At 39.7% G+C, this 20000-nt stretch overlaps 2 protein-coding genes across 2 annotated transcripts in view; both read right to left on the reverse strand.

Moving 5' to 3' along the window:
- Nucleotides 1-17271, reverse strand: part of zmp:0000001082 (integrin alpha-D) — a 25426-nt gene extending 8155 nt beyond the window's left edge. The window contains exons 1-20 of the mRNA XM_060860155.1: nucleotides 16991-17271; nucleotides 14955-15072; nucleotides 14620-14720; nucleotides 14465-14532; nucleotides 13045-13159; nucleotides 12778-12908; nucleotides 11072-11214; nucleotides 9789-9936; nucleotides 9542-9677; nucleotides 9364-9428; nucleotides 8576-8699; nucleotides 8330-8472; nucleotides 7753-7899; nucleotides 7369-7566; nucleotides 6221-6351; nucleotides 5791-5954; nucleotides 992-1155; nucleotides 748-864; nucleotides 488-555; nucleotides 168-309 (exon numbers count right to left, since the gene is read on the reverse strand). Of these exons, the coding sequence (XP_060716138.1) occupies nucleotides 168-309; nucleotides 488-555; nucleotides 748-864; nucleotides 992-1155; nucleotides 5791-5954; nucleotides 6221-6351; nucleotides 7369-7566; nucleotides 7753-7899; nucleotides 8330-8472; nucleotides 8576-8699; nucleotides 9364-9428; nucleotides 9542-9677; nucleotides 9789-9936; nucleotides 11072-11214; nucleotides 12778-12908; nucleotides 13045-13159; nucleotides 14465-14532; nucleotides 14620-14720; nucleotides 14955-15072; nucleotides 16991-17090 (2523 nt within the window). The 5' untranslated portion in view covers nucleotides 17091-17271. The remainder of the gene's footprint in view (nucleotides 1-167; nucleotides 310-487; nucleotides 556-747; nucleotides 865-991; nucleotides 1156-5790; nucleotides 5955-6220; nucleotides 6352-7368; nucleotides 7567-7752; nucleotides 7900-8329; nucleotides 8473-8575; nucleotides 8700-9363; nucleotides 9429-9541; nucleotides 9678-9788; nucleotides 9937-11071; nucleotides 11215-12777; nucleotides 12909-13044; nucleotides 13160-14464; nucleotides 14533-14619; nucleotides 14721-14954; nucleotides 15073-16990) is intronic.
- Nucleotides 17272-19455: 2184 nt separating this feature from the next.
- The window catches only part of wfikkn1 (WAP, follistatin/kazal, immunoglobulin, kunitz and netrin domain containing 1), a 3890-nt gene continuing 3345 nt past the window's right edge, over nucleotides 19456-20000 (reverse strand). Inside the window, exon 2 of the mRNA XM_060860387.1 lies at nucleotides 19456-20000. This exon is cut by the window's right edge and continues 1265 nt beyond it. Within this exon, the coding sequence (XP_060716370.1) occupies nucleotides 19745-20000 (256 nt within the window). The 3' untranslated portion in view covers nucleotides 19456-19744.

Consider the following 20000-nt stretch of genomic DNA (forward strand, 5'->3'; position numbering starts at 1 on the left):
TCCCAAAGTCACAAAGTCAGAGTATCAGTCAGTCACAATCACAGAGTCAGAGACACAGAGTCAGTCAGAGAGTCAGAGTCACAATCAGAGTCAGTCAGAACCAGACAACGGTCAGATATTTTAATGAGTTTGATTAAAAGACTGATAAATAACATTTGAGTAAAAACCTTAATGGTCTTGAACATTGAGAGAGATAATCCAGGAGGATAGAGCAGAACCAAACTGGTGTTGAAGGAGTCGTCTCCTTTATTCTCTAAAGTCACATGGATGATAAAAGATGCTTGGTCCACCACCAGCAATGTGCTGTTCCTAAACACACACACACACACACACACACACAACACTGTACAAACACAAAAGCACCAAGAAATGACTAGAAGGGATAATGTGAGGTGGCAGCATTTAGGACCCAAACTTAAAATGGCACTCATTTCAGTACCAACACACAAACCACTTTTAGCAGAAAATGAAAGAATTTTCGTCTTACAGGAAGTTAAAGTCCATCAGCAAGTCTGATACACAGCTTGTGTTTTTGCAGTTTATCTGAAAGGGAACCTGTAACACACACACACACATGTTCATATCAGAAATCTGTGTAAATTATTACACTTCAATAAAGCTCATACAAAATAAACTAAACATAGGAACTGTGTTAAACTAAAAATACACACAGGTACACACAAAATAAACTAAACATATCAGACTCATTTAGCCAATCATCTTCATCACGACAGAGGAGTGACTCACCTCTACAACAGCCGTGGTCTTGATGTCAATGTTCAGGATGGAAGTGGAGTCCTGAGGATCAGACTGTTTGAAGCTGAGTCTGAACAATACAGGAGACACCGTGTCCTTTACACACCTCTGAAACACAGACACATGGCTTTCTCACATTATGACAAGCAACAAATAAACATTAGTGATATAAAATGTTCTTAACCCAGGTATAACTCCTAGTCTGTAACTTCACCAACTTCAGTATGTTACATACTTGCATATAGACCTCGTCACTGGAACAGGACATGTTCAAGCCCAGCATCATGGACTTTACTAGACGCCTGGACGTCTTAACATCCTTATTGAAAAATGCCCGACTGTCCTGTCTCACAGCATCAGCAATGAGCTCCCATGATATGTTCAGATTACTCACTGCCCCTGGGAGTAAGAGAGGAGAGGTATAGTGACCGGTATCATAGCAGTGACTTAGGTGTGTTTCACCTGTGCTGGAACGTTAAAGTATGTTGTAGGTATAGTAGTGATGTAATCAATTTACTTTTTACTCGCATCTTTTTTCTTTTTTTTTTTACATTTCCTTTATGCACAGTTTTAAAGAACATCTTTCATGGCATTATGGTGGAACTTGGTAACCCTGCTGATGGAACAATGTCATTAACATTTTACAGATTTTAAAGATTATGCACTGTTAATTTTCACATCAGAAGTTTGCTCTAGTTGTCTAAAATAAACATTACTGTGTTTCAAAATTCAAAAACTTCAAAAACTATATTTCTACCATTTTTTCTTACAGATTGTCCTGTATGCTGCTCCATATAGCCCATGAAAATAATAAAAAAAAAAAAATTGTCAAGTTCTGCGTGAATCTGTTGTAGAAGAAACCTAAACCTGCTGTGTGTATATTGTGTGTATACTGAGAGTATGTTGTGTGTATGCTGTTTGTATTTTGTGTGCATATTGTGTGTACGTTGTGTGTATATTGTGTGTATGTTGTGTGTATATTGTGTGTATACTGTATGTAAAAAAACAAGCATCCCTACATTTACCTCACCACCAGAGGGAGCCTTTGGCTGTTTCCTGTTGTAAGGACGTCTAAACCATACTCACTTACACACATACCGGTGTGAAGTATCCTCTGTGTCTATTGTGTGTATGCGGTGTGTATATTGTGTGTATGCTGTGTGTATATTGTGTGTATATTGTGTGTATATTGTGTGTATGCTGTGTGTATGCTGTGTGTATATTGTGTGTATATTGTGTGTATATTGTGTGTATGCTGTGTGTATATTGTGTGTGTATTGTGTGCATGCTGTGTGTATATTGTGTGTATGCTGTGTGTATATTGTGTGTGTATTGTGTGTATGCTGTGTGTATATTGTGTGTATATTGTGTGTATGCTGTGTGTATATTGTGTGTGTATTGTGTGTGTATTGTGTGTATGCTGTGTGTATATTGTGTGTATGCTGTGTGTATATTGTGTGTGTATTGTGTGTATGCTGTGTGTATATTGTGTGTATGCTGTGTGTATATTGTGTGTGTATTGTGTGTATTATTATTATTATTTTTTCTTTTTTTTTTTTTTTAACCTTTATTTTTACAGGTAAGTCATTAAGGACAGGTTCTTATTTACAATGGCGGCCTGACAAGTGGAATAAGCACTTAGGGAAAGGGAAGTAGGGCTAAAATAAATACCAAACATTAAAAATACATACAGGTTAACAATTACATAAATACATTTTAAAACAAAATTATGTAGAGAAGCAACTGCATATATATGTGAACAAATATAATATAATATTTTTAAAGGATGAAATTGGAATTAATTTATCCAGTTTGAGAGTATTTTGCAAAGCATTCCAGTCGCGAGCGGCAGCAGATTGAAAAGATGCAAGACCAAACTCAGAGTTGGTTTTAGGAATGATTAATTGAAAATGAAGTGAGGATCGAGTGTTATATGTGACAGGCTTTAGCTGCAGCAAGTGACCTAAGTAAGGAGGTGAGTGGCCGAGAAGGGTCTTATAAATGAAGGTGAACCAGTGAATTTTACGGCGATTGTAAAGGGAGGGCCAGTTTACAGATGAATATAAAACACAATGATGTGTATTGAAAGGAGCATTTATGGCAAACCTGATAGCAGAATGGTAAAGAGCATCAAGTTTTGATAGGATGGACTTGCAAGCAACCCTATATATAGTGTCTCCATAATCTAACATGGGTAGAATGGTCATTTGAATAAGAATGTTTTACAGAAGTGGTGAAGGAAGAGTGATTTCTGTAAAAGAAACCAAGCTTGGCTTTGACCTTAGATTGCAGCTTTGATATGTGAATAGAGAAAGAAAGTGAAGTTTCCAACCAGATGCCCAGGTAGTTATAAGCAGTGACTTGTTCTAGAATAGCCCCCTTGCTGGTGGTGATGTTAAGGGCAGGAGGAGGCGTACAGTAGTACCCCTACGGCAAAACCACATGCTTTTTTGTTTTGGAGGTAGTGAGAGTGAGATTGAGTTGTGTAAAAGACAGCTGTAGTTGGGAAAAGCTATGTTACAGGGTAGCTTGAACAGCACCAGAGGAGGGACCTATGGCATAAAGGATTGTATCATCGGCATATAAGTGAATGAGTGATTTACCAACTGCCTGGGGAATGTTATTAATATAAACTGAGATGATACAATTGAGATAAATTGATATGCTGTGTGTATATTGTGTGTATGCTGTGTGTGTATTGTGTGTATGCTGTGTGTGTATTGTGTGTATGCTGTGTGTGTATTGTGTGTATGCTGTGTGTGTATTGTGTGTATGCTGTGTGTGTATTGTGTGTATGCTGTGTGTGTATTGTGTGTATGCTGTGTGTATTGTGTATATGCTGTGTGTGTATTGTGTGTATGCTGTGTGTGTATTGTGTGTACGCTGTGTGTGTATTGTGGGTACGCTGTGGGTGTATTGTGTGTACGCTGTGTGTGTATTGTGTGTACGCTGTGTGTATATTGTGTGTATGCTGTGTGTGTATTGTGTGTATGCTGTGTGTGTATTGTGTGTATGCTGAGTGTGTATTGTGTGTATGCTGTGTGTGTATTGTGTGTATGCTGTGAGTGTATTGTGTGTACGCTGTGTGTGTATTGTGTGTACGCTGTGTGCGTATTGTGTGTATGCTGTGTGTATATTGTGTGTATGCTGTGTGTGTATTGTGTGTACACTGTGTGTATATTGTATGTATATTGTGTGTATATTGTGTGTAGGCTGTGTGTGTATTGTGTGTATGATGTGTGTATGCTGTGTGTATCTGGACTAAGTGTTAACATGTGTACCAGTGTGTATATTGTGTGTATGCTGTGTGTATGATGTGTGTATATTGTGTGTATGTTGTGTGTGTGATGTGTGTATCTGAGCTAAGTGTTAACATGTGTACTTGTGTGTATATTGTGTGTATGTTGTGTGTATGATGTGTGTATGATATGTGTATGCTGTGTGTATCTGGGCTAAGTGTTAACATGTGTACCTGTGTGTATATTGTGTGTATATTGTGTGTATGTTGTGTGTATGCTGTGTGTATCTGGGCTAAGTGCTAACATGTGTACTTGTGTGTATATTGTGTGTATGATGTGTGTATGATGTGTGTATGCTGTGTGTATCTGGGCTAAGTGTTAACATGTGTACCTGTGTGTATATTGTGTGTATGTTGTGTGTCTGCTGTGTGTATCTGGGATAAGTGTTAACATGCGTACCTGTGTGTATATTTTGTGTATGTTGTGTGTATGATGTGTGTATCTGGACTAAGTGTTAACATGTGTACCTGTGTGTATATTGTGTGTATGTTGTATGTATGATGTGTGTATCTGGACTAAGTGTTAACATGTGTACCTGTGTGTATATTGTGTGTATGTTGTGTGTATGATGTGTGTATCTGGACTAAGTGTTAACATGTGTACCTGTGTGTATATTGTGTGTATGTTGTGTGTATGATGTGTGTATCTAGGCTAAGTGATAACATGTGTACCAGTGTATATTGTGTGTATGTTGTGTGTATGATGTGTGTATCTGGACTAAGTGTTAACATGTGTACCTGTGTGTATATTGTGTGTATGTTGTGTGTATGATGTGTGTATCTGGGCTAAGTGTTAACATGTGTACCTGTGTGTATGTTGTATGTATGATGTGTGTATCTGGACTAAGTGTTAACATGTGTACCTGTGTGTATATTGTGTGTATGTTGTGTGTATGATGTGTGTATCTGGGCTAAGTGTTAACATGTGTACCTGTGTGTATATTGTGTGTATGTTGTGTGTATGATGTGTGTATCTGGGCTAAGTGTTAACATGTGTACCTGTGTGTATATTGTGTGTATGTTGTGTGTATGATGTGTGTATCTGGACTAAGTGTTAACATGTGTACCTGTGTGTATATTGTGTGTATGTTGTGTGTATGATGTGTGTATCTAGGCTAAGTGATAACATGTGTACCTGTGTGTATATTGTGTGTATGTTGTGTGTATGATGTGTGTATCTGGACTAAGTGTTAACATGTGTACCTGTGTGTATATTGTGTGTATGTTGTGTGTATGATGTGTGTATCTGGGCTAAGTGTTAACATGTGTACCTGTGTGTATGTTGTATGTATGATGTGTGTATCTGGACTAAGTGTTAACATGTGTACCTGTGTGTATATTGTGTGTATGTTGTGTGTATGATGTGTGTATCTAGGCTAAGTGATAACATGTGTACCTGTGTGTATATTGTGTGTATGTTGTGTGTATGATGTGTGTATCTAGGCTAAGTGTTAACATGTGTACCAGTGTATATTGTGTGTATGTTGTGTGTATGATGTGTGTATCTAGACTGTGTTAACATGTGTACCTGTGTGTATATTGTGTGTATGTTGTGTGTATGATGTGTGTATCTAGGCTAAGTGATAACATGTGTACCTGTGTTCCAGGTGATCATACATTTACATTTACAGCATTTGGCAGACGCCCTTCCCTGTTCACACCTTCCCTGTTCACACCTTCCCTGTTCACACCTTCCCTGTTCACACCTTCCCTGTTCACACCTTCCCTGTTCATACCTTTGCTGTTGGTGTTCTCTGTCATAATAAAGCAGGTGTTCAGGGTGATGACTTTATTTTTGTCACTGGGATTGTCCGGGCTGTTGAGGCAGTCGAAGTGAGTGAGGTTTATTGCAGATGGAGAGAAACTGAACTTCGCTGAGACGGACACGACCGGCCGAGATCTGAGAGAACAACAAATAGCTTCAGTTATTCCCAAAGCTACATTAACGTGTCAGTAACATTATGCAGCTGATTAAGAGAAAATCACCTGTATACATCACACCTGTGACTGACACATAACACTGCTGCTGTTTCTGACCAATAGCACACAAGAATATCACGATCACTGATGACCTGCACCCTACGTGTGTAACTAGAACCTACACACTTGACTTAACTTTAATATAGAACTGTGTGTATATTTATTTACTCTGGAAGGAATTCATACTTCAAGAGTAAAACGGTTCCTTTTGCTCCAACAGCGATGTCCGTCAGTCCGTCCTGTCCCATGTCCATCACTCCGTCAATCGCCAGACCAAAATGCTGAAGCTTCGTAGAGAGAGAGCTTGCCACAATTTTCTACACACACACACACACACACACACACACACAGACTGTACTGGGGCAGATGTTTAGAGATGTACCTGACTGTACTGGGGCAGATGTTTAGAGATGTACCTGACTGTACTGGGGCAGATGTTTAGAGATGTACCTGGCTGTACTGGGGCAGATGTTTAGAGATGTACCTGACTATACTGGGGCAGATGTTTAGAGATGTACCTGACTGTACTGGGGCAGATGTTTAGAGATGTACCTGACTATACTGGGGCAGATGTTTAGAGATGTACCTGGATGTACTGGGGCAGATGTTTAGAGATGTACCTGTCTATACTGGGGCAGATGTTTAGAGATGTACCTGGCTGTACTGGGGCAGATGTTTAGAGATGTACCTGGCTGTACTGGGGCAGATGTTTAGAGATGTACCTGTCTATACTGGGGCAGATGTTTAGAGATGTACCTGGCTGTACTGGGGCAGATGTTTAGAGATGTACCTGGCTGTACTGGGGCAGATGTTTAGAGATGTACCTGACTGTACTGGGGCAGATGTTTAGAGATGTACCTGACTGTACTGGGGCAGATGTTTAGAGATGTACCTGGCTGTACTGGGGCAGATGTTTAGAGATGTACCTGACTGTACTGGGGCAGATGTTTAGAGATGTACCTGGCTGTACTGGGGCAGATGTTTAGAGATGTACCTGACTGTACTGGGGCAGATGTTTAGAGATGTACCTGACTGTACTGGGGCAGATGTTTAGAGATGTACCTGTCTATACTGGGGCAGATGTTTAGAGATGTACCTGTCTGTACTGGGGCAGATGTTTAGAGATGTACCTGTCTATACTGGGGCAGATGTTTAGAGATGTACCTGACTGTACTGGGGCAGATGTTTAGAGATGTACCTGACTGTACTGGGGCAGATGTTTAGAGATGTACCTGACTGTACTGGGGCAGATGTTTAGAGATGTACCTGTCTATACTGGGGCAGATGTTTAGAGATGTACCTGTCTGTACTGGGGCAGATGTTTAGAGATGTACCTGACTGTACTGTCTGCGGATGCCACAATCAGGGTCACCAAGGTAAATGTAAATGGCTCCTTTGTGATTATCTTCCAGTGGAGCTCCAACAGCTAAATCCTGCTTCTGGTCTCCATTCAGATCTGCTATAGCAGCTAGAGTCATCCCAAACCGACCCTGAGGTGATTCTAACACCTCCAACACCTTCACCATATTCAGCTACACACACACAGAGACATTTTTGCAATTTCATTAAATACATAAACAGTATATTTTTAATTGTCTAAATAAACTGGAGGATTTGATAACAAGTCGATAAACCAACATGTACAATGTGCTGAGGTTTCATGGAATTATACTGCTTCAGTAACACACAGTTACTGCTGTGTGTGTCTGTGTATTTACCTTCTGTGTGAGTTTGTAGATGTAAACCTTTCCCTCTAACTGTGGATGATGATTATAATACAGTGGGGCTCCAACCACCAGGAAGTCAGTGTTGTCGTCTGAATCCAGGTCTAACACACACAACGATCCTCCGAAATAAGAGCCGATCTGCAGAGCCATCATTCAATAATGTATCACATATTCTCCTGTACTGTGTCTTCATTACCACAGAGAACCTGCCATGTAGCTGTGTGAGGTTCATGTCAGGTCATCTTAGGTCTGCTGTTTAGTTGTGGTTTCAGGTCTTTATCAGAATTATGGTGTTTATGACCATGAACCAGTGAGTCCTTGCACCATATCTTTGAATGAGCTCATATTTATGGAGAAAAATCTAAACTTTTTACTACAGTCTGAACAGATCAGGTCCAGCCACACTTTGGTTCTTCAGCTGAGTCAGAAACAAACCTCAAACTCATTCAGTTCTGTGTACTTCTCATTTAGGAAAGTGTCAAACACACCAGAGCTCTTTAGTTACTCAAAAGCATGTAGAAATTTGATGTAAATGTGAATAATGTAAAAATACTGATGCTGTTCTTACTTGTTCACCAGAAATGTTCCTCAAAGCCACCCACTCATTAGCCATCTTTTTAAACAGAGTCACCTCACCCCTGTGATTAGATCTTGGTGCTCCAGAGAACACAAGAGAAACGCTGTCTCTCTGTCCAACCACCACAGAGTAACCTGAGCACACACACACATACACACACACAGAAATATTTAGCTTAGTTGCTGAGGTTCTGACCTGCACATCCCACATGTACATTCATGACATCACACAGTGTACCGTTGTATGAATCCGGATTGAACTGGAAGCCTTTGAGTTCCTCTTCATCGTTCCTGGTTCCTGGCACCTCGTACAGTGCTCCAGTCCAATCATTACATCCAACTGCTCCCAGAATAAGACTGTCCTGGAACAGAGAATATAGAAAGGTGAGTTTAATCGTTTGTGTTTAGGTAAATTTTAGATTACTGACTAAGATTATAAAACACCTGAAGCTCACTGCAGTTCATTCAGACTCTGTGCTGTAGGTGCGCTTTCTGTCTCACATCATTTCATTTATGAGCTTTTTTCTTATTGCTGATATCCAGAGTTAGTTTCCTTCTGTTTGTGACCCCTGCACTTTTACAGTTTAGTGTTTTTCCTTTGTTTAGTTCACATAGGATTGTGTAGACAGACTCAAATTCAGATTTGTATAGAGCTTTTAACAATGGACATTGTCTCAAAGCAGCTTTACAGAACATAAAGATAAAACAGTCTGTACTGTGGCAGATGTTCAAGATTCCAGATTAATATTAGATATATTTAAATGTATTTGTATTTATCCCCAATGAGCAAGTCTGAGGTGACTCAGGTGACTGTGGGGAGGAAAAACTCCCTTAGATGGTAAAGGAAGAAACCTTGAGAGGAACCAGACTCAAAGGGGAACCTCATCCTCATCTGGGTGACACTGGGGGTGTGATTATAAATATACAGTCTGATAAATGTTGTAGTGATGTAAAAGACCACATGGAGTTCACATCTGTGGTGTGAAGGATGTTTGTTTAGATGTTTGTCTGGTGTTTTATGAGTACCTTATCAGTGGCAGCACTGAATCCACTCTGAGACAGCTCTTTACTAAATTTCCTGCCCTTGGATCCTGAAGACACAAACTCCATTATTCTTTAGTGACACTTACGTCTAATTTACATCTTTTTACACAAAACACTTTCATGGCACTTGAGTGTATCTCTTATTCAGAGTTGATATTACCCTCGATGGCGTAGATCTTATTTTGCAGTTTATCCAAAAGTCCGTTTAGTCCATCATAGTTTTTAATCATGAAGATGTAGTTGTCGTTCGGCTTTGAGCCAAGACTTTTCAGATTCTCAAGACTTACAGACCCCACCTAATGAAGTAAAACTATGTCAGTAAAGCACTGGATCTGTGAGGAAATGGAGACATGATGAATAACTGATGGACGGATGGAAGAGTGGTGTGTGGCCATTAGTGAACTCACCCCGATAACAAAGCGAGCGATGCCACGTGACTCACAGCTCTCTATCTCACCCTGGTGGTTATCAGTAGGACTTCCATCTGTGATGATGACCAGGGCTTTAGTAGCCTCAGGATCTGCACCAGACTTCGAGTTATCAAACAGTTCATTACTGGAAAATAAACACAAAATACCACATCTACATTTTCACTAAAACACTCTACAGATATTCTTTAATCTACATGAATCAGATCAGGACAGATTCGTTCATTATAATACAGTCTATGTTAACGTTCATGTTTATGCTTAACTTTTTATTTTAGATGTTTATTGTATGACTTGTACATTATTGAGTCAGTAAAAACACTTTGGTTTTTCAAACATTACTTTTCCAACAAATCAGTTACAGAAAAATGTAAAACTATTTACACATTATCTATTAAAAATGAACTGATTACATAATGCACAACTTTTCAGACAAAACACCATGAAGACTGTCTTTCTTCTCTGAAAACCATGCATGAATGTCCACAAGAGCCATGGCAGGGTTTCCAACTAACTGCCATGTACAACTACACCATTTATACATCTGACCCTTGGTACATTCTAAAGTTCACTGAAACACTTTTTTATAGCAGATATTTGAATGAAGACCTTTTTACTTTTCAGTATTCCTGAAGGCATCTTTGGTACATGTGCCTAGCACAGCAGTGTGTGGTTATAACACCTATGTTAAAATATTTTTATTGTATTGTAAATGTATTTATATTTCAGGTTCTAATATATGTTTAAGTTTATATTTGCTTATCCACTAGGAATAACAGATCTTGCAGTTTTAAGAAAATAATCAGGCTTTTGGGGCGAAACAGAAAATTGTCATATTGTCACCTCCTTCTCTTTATTCTCTCTCTTCAGATTAATAAGAGAAATCTATTCATGGTACCAAGGAACCATGTAAACTTTCACACGTTCTCTTTTCACTATACACTCTGTTCAATCTGTGGTCTTGATGATATCAAGCCTTGTTCCTGTGTATGTTTGTGTTGTTTCTTGACTCTGCCTTGCTCATGTTAATGTTGTGTATAAGCTGTTACTACAGAAGCAGTAACTTACAGTAACATGCAGTAAAGTGCATTTATATAAACCTGGTGTTTATGTTACTGCTGGAACTGGTGTCTGGGCCTTTAGACCTTACACACCTTCTGAACAATAAATATTTATAGTACATTAAAATGTTTATAACAGATAACGCTGTGTGTCCCTATATATTTCTATACTATTTGTTTATATACAGTAGATATACTTACAGGACGTATCTGATGGCACCGTGTGTGTTTGTGAGTGACTTCATGTGTTTTTCATCATCAAGTCTCTGCTTTGCCTCATTGTTGACATAATCTTTAAAGGTGAAAACTGTCTTGAAATTGCGGGAAAACTGAACAGCAGCAAACTACACACACACACACACACACACACACACACACACACACAGTATTTAAACATTAACTTGTTCCTCTCTATAATATTACTATCTCTCAGTGGTGTTTCTAGGATTTTTCTGTAACAGGGGCCATTAAGGGGCCACATGTTACATTCAGGGGCCAAGTACAGGGTACATTCAAGCACACAAAATAATTTATTCAGTACGGTGCAAATACATTTTGACAGTTATTCCTTTTTCCTAGGCTTAGGAATGCTCTAATAAAAAAATATGAGCCAGTAAAGTTCTCAATGATTTTTCGTTGTGTAAAATTCTCCGGTTGCTCTTCTCATCGACAATTGATGGAATGGGGGCCAATCGGGGGCCAATCAGATTTCAGCAGGGGCCAGGGCCCCTGTGGCCCCGCCTCTAGAACCGCTATCTCTCCATGTATTGATTAGTGTTTTGTTGATAGACGTGTGTCCTGATAACAGAGCCTGACCTGTTGGGCTGTCTGAGTCCCTCACTTACCGTGCACCATATCCCTTGTGTGGGTTCAGTAATGAAAAAGAACAAGGAGCTGAAGTGCTTAGTGGTTAAAGCACCTAGTACATGATGGTGCGTGTGTAAGCACATGATGGTGCGTGTGTCAGTTATTTCTGAGTGTCAGGGATTTCTTACTCTCCACTACACTGCTCTAATGAGCTATTAATGTGAACAGTGAGAACAGTGCATGCATCACAGTGAGCATCGGTGGGAACAGTGCATGCATCACTTGGGCTGCAAAGTGTGAATGGTGCCGGAAGTGCTACAGCAAGTGAAGTCCAACAGGTTTACAACAAAACTTTAATTAACACATAATTAATAATAAGAGAGATAATAAGACCAGTTAGAGCACTGTGCACCTACACCACAAACAACTGTCCTACACAAACAGCACTCACTTCATTCCTATTGGTTTCAAATATTAGGTTCAATCTGAAGAGTTCACTTTACATCCAAATGACAAAACTAGACAACAGTGTGAGTGATTAGTGGTGTACAGAGAACATCTGTAGGAGACACACAAACACCACCTGAGCTGCTGGATGACACTTCTGTGGTGTTGTGTAGTGTGTTGTATAGTTTTATTTAGTGTTTTGTTTTGTTTCTTTAGAGTGTGTGGTGTTGTATTGGGTTGTGTTGTGTTGTTCTGTGTGTTGTTACGGGGGTTGTGTTCGACGACATGCTGTAGTGGGTTGCTACATTGTGTATTGTGTGGTGTTGTAGGTTGTGTTGTATTGTGTGGGGTTGTAGTAGGTTGTATGTTGTGTGGTGTTGTAGTGGGTTGTGTGTTGTGTGGTGTTGTAGTGGGTTGTATGTTGTGTGGTGTTGTAGTGGGTTGTATGTTGTGTGGTGTTGTAGTGGGTTGTATGTTGTGTGGTGTTGTAGTAGGTTGTGTGTTGTGTGGTGTTGTGGTGTGTGGTGTTGTAGTTAGTTGTGTGTTGTGTAGTGTTGTGGTGTTGTAGTGGGTTGTGTGTTGTGTGGTGTTGTGGTGTGTGGTGTTGTAGTGGGTTGTATGTTGTGTGGTGTTGTGTGTTCTTGTTTGTTCACCTCAATAGATGAGTTTTTGAGATTTGTCATAATGTCCCATATGAAGTTTTTGTTCTTGTTGAAGTCAGAGTCCTGCATGCTTTGAGAACCGTCGAAAAGGAAAACCAGGTTGACTTTACTCTTATTGCATTCTGTAAAAAACAACAACACAATAACTGGATATTTATGTGTCTATTAGTTAGAGTACAACACCATGATAAATTCCTGACATGAACAGTCTTTAGCTCGTGGTGTAAGAGCTTTGTCTGTGAGAGTGAACACTCATACCTTGGAAAGCGGGGGTGAAACTGGTGGTGAAATCCAGACTGCTGTTGAACTGGTAACAGATTCCATTCAGATATGAGTTTCCATCACACTCATGAGTGACACTCGGACTGCAACTCTACATCATCACCAAATGAAAAATAAAAATGACACTTAAAACACTGCCATGTTAGTCTTACTTTTATAAAACAATCCTATTTTTGCAGGAACATCAGGGGAGCGGTGATTGAACTAAAGCCTCTGATGAATGTCTTGTGGCCTTTAAGTGTAGAAATCCAAGCAGAACATTCTTGGTAGAGAACTTTGCTTACTCCATAGTTCTGGATAAAAGACTTTCACTTTATTCTCTGGAGATTTATTAAAAATCTTTTTTTTTATTTGTGAAAATCTCTTCCAATGCTTGTGACTAGATGTCACGCCTCAAGGTGTGTGCTTTGTCTGTCTGGATGCTGATAAACTGAATGATCTTGTTTTGTTCCTGAAAACATAAGGTCCTTACATTTACTAGGATCCACAGCATATTTGTCCGGGCGGGTGAGTAAAAAAACAACAACATGAAGGCCGGTGAGTTCGGTGGATTTAGCAGTGTTGTCAACATTCTAGTCTGATGCATTGTGCTGACTAAGAGCAGGATTTATTTTGCCACGTCCAGTGGAACCTTTGTCCAGTGCTTAGCCTTGGAACGATGGAGTTGTGGTTGGATTTTGAACTTCTTGATGAGTTCTTTCTTGATAAATTTCTGTAATACAGAGCAGCTTATAGAAATGCTTTAATGTCAGGAGCTAAAAGTATAAGAACGTGAAAGCTACAAGCAGCCAATGGAAGGAGTGTATGTGTTGGGGAACTTGTGGAGGTTGATAACATGTAATACAGCTGCATTCCGGATCGGTTAAAGTAGAAGTGTCCTCTGTGGATAGAAATGGTTGGATGTTCCAAATGTAAGAGAGAAACCAGCATGTTTAGCAATGTAAGGAGAGAATGATTGTTGGTTGTCCAAGGTTACAACAACATTACATGCAGTGTTGTCCAGGGAGATCACAAGATCCTGCTTTGGGGAGGTTTCTTTGAATATGTAAAGCATCTCAGTGGTGTTGGGTGAAATTTCAGCTGATGATGAGATGCATGTTAAGATCCATGCAGAATCAGGAATGACTTTAGCATAGCAGTGGTATGAAAACCCAAGTGAGGATGTGACCTCACTGAGAGAGCAGGTGTAGAGGATGTGACCTCACTGAGAGAGCAGGTGTAGAGGATGTGACCTCACTGAGAGAGCAGGTGTAGAGGATGTGACCTCACTGAGAGAGCAGGTGTAGAGGATGTGACCTCACTGAGAGAGCAGGTGTAGAGGAAGTGACGTGTCTTGGTCTTTCCCATCAGTAAGGAAAAGTGATAAACTGTCAGTGTGATAATGTTTTAAACTCACAGTGAGTGTGGATGATGGAAACGTCCTCGCTGCCAGTGACATCCCAAAGAACCTGATCGCCTTCGAGTCTGAGGACCAGTACAGCTTGGTTAGTTGAATGTGTGTGTGTGTGTGTGTGTGTGTGTGTGTGTGTGTGTGTGTGTGTGTGTGTGTACCTGGTTTAGGTTTAAAAAACTGGGTGCATTCATTCTTCTCCACAGGGCATTTAAAAATAGCTCCTGATCTGTTCTCACTCAGTGGGGCACTTACTATAATTCTAACAAACAACAGCACACAAACACAATTTGATTTTCAGCAGCTCATCACCTCACATGCTGGGTTTCTCACTCAGGATGATTTCCTAGCCAAATATTTACAACCAGCTGAAGTTTTAATCATCTTAAATCATCTTTAATCATTTACAACATACAGGCTGCAGGAACACATAGATAGACACAAACTCTTTAAGGTTTAAAAAAAAAAGATCTGATCATCATAAAAAAATACTCACTGTTTCGTCTCGTTAGACTGATACTGAAGCAGTTTGTATCCAAAAAAACCCTCTTCATTTCCTGAGAATTCGTCTAACTTCAACACATCAATGTTAAACCCATCAGAGAGTGAGACAGCTGAGAGACAGACAGATTACTATAAGTACCTTTGTTCAAAACTTAAATACATCAATGAAGGTTACACTAATAAGATTACTGGTTTTATTATTATTATTATTATTATTATTATTGTTGTTGTTGTTGTTGTTGTTTTTGTTGGACTATAGATAAAAGGTTAAGTGAATAAATATGTAATATAATGTAAAAAAAAACTAGCAAAAGATTCCTAAATGGTTAAGAGATTCTATTATTTTCAGTTATATTATTTTTAGACAGATCTCATGGCTGGATCTATATAAGCATACTGGTGACAGGGCTGACTGCAGTAAAAACAAAGATAAAGGCAGAGGCATCATTGTCTTTCTTCCAGTGATATTCAGGTTATACTTAGTTGCATAGGCTCAGGAAACCTGGCTGTAGTTGCTGTAGAACTGCTGTTGTGAACTGGAAATGGCTGTAGAGGTTGAACGGGGTGTTGGTTCCTGAAATGATTATCCAGTCAAATGGCCATTGAAAAAAATGGGGCGGAGTCAGGTCACCCTTCTTACACTCCAATTTGGCTTGCAACTTGATGGCATAATCAGCTGCTGTGTCTTGGCTTTGTCCAGTTGCATCAGCTGTATGTAAACGTATCCCAGCCATCTTCAAGGATGTCCCAAATTAGCTGGGATAAAAAATTGAAGCAAGTCCAGACCTGGCATCACTGCCCCAGACCAGCCTGCCTGATTAGGAGGAGCATCATAAATGCACACTTTGTTGAGTCCTTGCGGTAAGCCTCAAGCTGGTGGGAAAAGAAGGTGTCATACTGACAAGGCACTGGTCTGTTGTGCCAGAAGATTTATTCTGAGCTGGTTCAGACCTGCTAGCCGGAGCACCACAGAGGGCCTGAATATAAGAGCAGTGTTTGTAGCTTGTAGGGCCGTATGTTATGTCACGTGGCTAGCATTTCACCTTGGTGAACGACAATGGTTTGCTGCTGAGAAACATCCACTGGATTTCCTGCAGGCAAAGTTTTCTCTAAAGTTACCTTAGAAGAAGGTGGTGGAAAACCACACAGAGCAAGCGAATCCAACACAGAGGCAAGAGGAAGTTTCATCAACAGGCAATGAGGCCACAAATAAGGTAGTATTTTTGTCTTAAAAACCAGGGAGTGACCTTGAATCAGGAAGCGCTCAGTACTTGGGGAGGGTTTCCTCTAGCCGGCAGGAGTGGGTGTAGCAGCTGAAACCGTTACACCGTTATAAAGTAATGTTATATGTTTGTTGTTGTTCTTATTATTTTTTAAGAATTTTTATCAGGAGTTTTTTTTTATCAGAACTCCTTCTGACTGTTCAAACTGTCATTTATATAACTACAAAACAAATTAAAAAGGAAATCTGCCTCAACACGAAGACCATGCATTATAAATATTATTATATTTGTTATTTATTATAAATGACATTCGGATAAGCGGTAGAAAATGAGTGAGAGAGTGAGTATAAATGACATTTATTTATTTATTTATTTATTTGTAATGATATTATTAAATTCCTTTTTCTTTCTTTCTTTCTTTTAATTCTGCTGCTGATAAAAGTTGAGTATTTGAAAAACACCAAACCTCAAATTTTATGCCTAATTTAGCGACACACATATTTACATTCTTCCTGTTTTTCTTTATAAGTTCATGTTGTTTTTATTTTTTCTTTCACTTTCCTGAATCTGTTGTTTCTCATCAACCAAAAAGTAAAAGAGGAAAATAACCACGAGGTCTTAACATTGATTTATATTTACTGTTCGTGTGTGTGTAACCCTTAGAGTGACAAAAGCTGTACTGAGGAGTTTAACAGTAAATGGAGTGTTAATTAAACAAGAGAATAAAGATTTCAGATGGAAAATACACGAACATTTAGATTAAATTAAAAGGCATTCATTTTAAAAAGAAGAAAAAAAAACTCACCGCAGAAAAGTAGAATGAGTAACGCCATCCTCCAGTCAGTAGAACCGTCTGTCTCTCTGTGTGTGTGTGTGTGTGTGTGTGTGTGTGTGTAAGGAGACATGAAGGTATTAAAAGGAAGTGAAATTCTCACTACAGCTCTGTGCTGAAAACTTTAACTGATTTCAAATATGACTTAAAAATAAAACAATAATTACACTCTCTCTGTCTCACATACACAAACACTCTAGTGTGTGTTATAGTGTGTGTGTGTGTGTGTGTGTCTGTGTGTGTTGTGTGTGTGTTCTAGAAACAATTTGAAAATATAATAATACAAGAACCATTAAGCTTACAAGAAGTCTTCATTTTTTGTTTTGCGGTTCAGGAAGTGTAACCGTCTGGGGGAGAGGGAGATGCACGCGCACACACACAACACACACACGCGCACACACAACACAACACAGACACGCGCACGCACACACAACACACACACGCGCGCACACACACGCGCACACAAACACACACATGCGCGCACACACACACGCAAGCACACACACGCAAGCACACACACAACACACACACGCGCGCGCACACACAACACACGCACACACACACAACACACGCACACAAACACACACACACGCAAACACAACACACGCACACGCGCGCGCACACAAACACGCACACGCAAACACACGCACACGCGCACACACACACACACACACATAATATGAAACATAAGTAGCAGGATTCAGACCCAGGACAACATCTGCACGGAAATTCATTGACCTGTGTTTAGACTATAAAGATCAAACAAGCCCTCAGTTTAGAGAAAAGTAATGTCCTTTAATTTCCTTAGAGAAAGATGGAGAAAAAAGGTATTACATCACAGTGTGATGATCTGGAAGCAGAAAGTGTGCTGAAGAGAATTCTTTCTCTTTGTATTGTCACTGTCTTCAATTCTGAAAGTCCCATAACAGCCCTGAATGTAATAAAACACTCTAAAGTGAACATGAACCTGAATGAAGGACCCCCAGCACAAGTACCCTGAACCCTGGCTGACCCCAACTTAACATATTAGTGCAGTGGTTTTGAGCACCGTGTTGTGTGTGTGTGTAGGAAGTTGTGGTAATGAAAGGGTGTGCGTTTCCTATGTTGAATGCATATAACTCAGATATACTGTATGTGCACACATTTACACACACACTGATATACACTTACACACAGTTTTACCATGCTGCGTAATTTCTATCTAATCCCTCCCCTGACCACACACACACACACACACATATATATAGAGGTGCAAACACATTAACACATTTGCACATGCTTCATAATTTCCATCAAACCCTCGCAGGCACTCTAAGCATGAACACACACACACAGTGAAAAAGATCAGCAAAAACATTCACATGAAGCAATTTCCGTTTTTCTCTCAGCCCTGTATGTCTTTACTCAGAAACTTCATGCTTTTATTTCTGAAGTGAGATTTTCTCAAACTGAAATCTGATGAGTTTACAGAGCTGCCACCCAAACATTGCCTCTAGAGCTTACACCCTAGCCAACATCTAGCTCTTCCATAAACATCTGGAATGTTTATTATTATTATTATTATTATTATTATTATAGTTGTTGAAATATATATAGCAGATTCCTATTTTCTATACAGACTGTAAACGCTATTAGGTTTTACTTGAAGTTCTCACATTAGGGTGTGTACTGACTGCTACAGTTCTCACATTAGTGTGTGTACTGACTGCTACAGTTCTCACATTAGGGTGTGTACTGACTGCTACAGTTCTCACATTAGTGTGTGTACTGATTGCTACAGCTGTTTGTGTGTGTACTGACTGCTACAGTTCTCACATTAGTGTGTGTACTGACTGCTACAGTTCTCACATTAGTGTGTGTACTGACTGCTACAGCTGTTTGTGTGTGTAAACACATTGACATGCACTACATCTCATATTAAAGATTTTAATTAATTAATTAAACATGGGGGGCACGGTGGCTTAGTGGTTAGCACGTTCGCCTCACACCTCCAAGGTTGGGGGTTCGATTCCCGCCTCCGCCTTGTGTGTGTGGAGTTTGCATGTTCTCCCCGTGCCTCTGGGGTTTCCTCCGGGTACTCCGGTTTCCGATGACGCCTGAGATAGGCACAGGCTCCCTGTGACCAGAGGTAGTTCGGATAAGCAGTAGAAGATGAGTGAGAGTGAGTAATTAAACATAAATGTCACTTAATAATAGCTTTACATTACTTATATGCATTGCCGTGTTATTGAGTGTGTGGTTCTCTACACCTACTGAATTTACTGTTTTTGATTTTATTCTCATAAACAATTAAGTCAACATGAACACACACAAAACTGAGAAAATCAGAGAAACACTGTGTACATATAACATATATAACATAACAAAAACAACCAATCTAATCATTCTAGACTGAACACACACACAGATTTCATATAATTTGGTACTTTTTGGTTTGTTTATGTCAAAACAAAGATCTGTCCAGTTTTTATAGCAGATGTCCTCCATGTTGTCCTTTGTTTTGTCCTTCACAGAGAACCAGAGTCAGTAATTCTGTTAATAAAATACTAACATGAACACTCAAACAGCAGAAGAGGGACATCTGTTAGAGTTAGGGATAATGTTTCAATTACATAGTCAGAATTTCCTAAATTTTACTGTTATGTTTCAGAAATGAACATAACAAATTAACACGTCAGCACATGTAAAGATCCACTAAAGGGTTTATAAAGTTAAACACACACAGGATCAGTCCTCAAACCTCTGCAGCATCTCACAGGTCTTCTTGGTCAAAACATCCTGAATTTTCTTCACCCTGCGTTCTGAAGTGGGTCTCACGTAGCTGTCGGGCAGTACCACAGCCATGCCTTCCTGCACTTCCCCCATCACCAGCAGGGGGCTTTCTTCCAGCATAGTGATGTTGGGACACGGGCAGCTCCAGTCCATGCGGACCAGCGTGACTTCCAGATATCGAGCTTTGAACTGCTTCAGGCCCATCTTCTCA

This window comes from Tachysurus vachellii, chromosome 24 (assembly GCF_030014155.1).
Source record: "Tachysurus vachellii isolate PV-2020 chromosome 24, HZAU_Pvac_v1, whole genome shotgun sequence".
Lineage (NCBI taxonomy): Eukaryota > Metazoa > Chordata > Actinopteri > Siluriformes > Bagridae > Tachysurus > Tachysurus vachellii.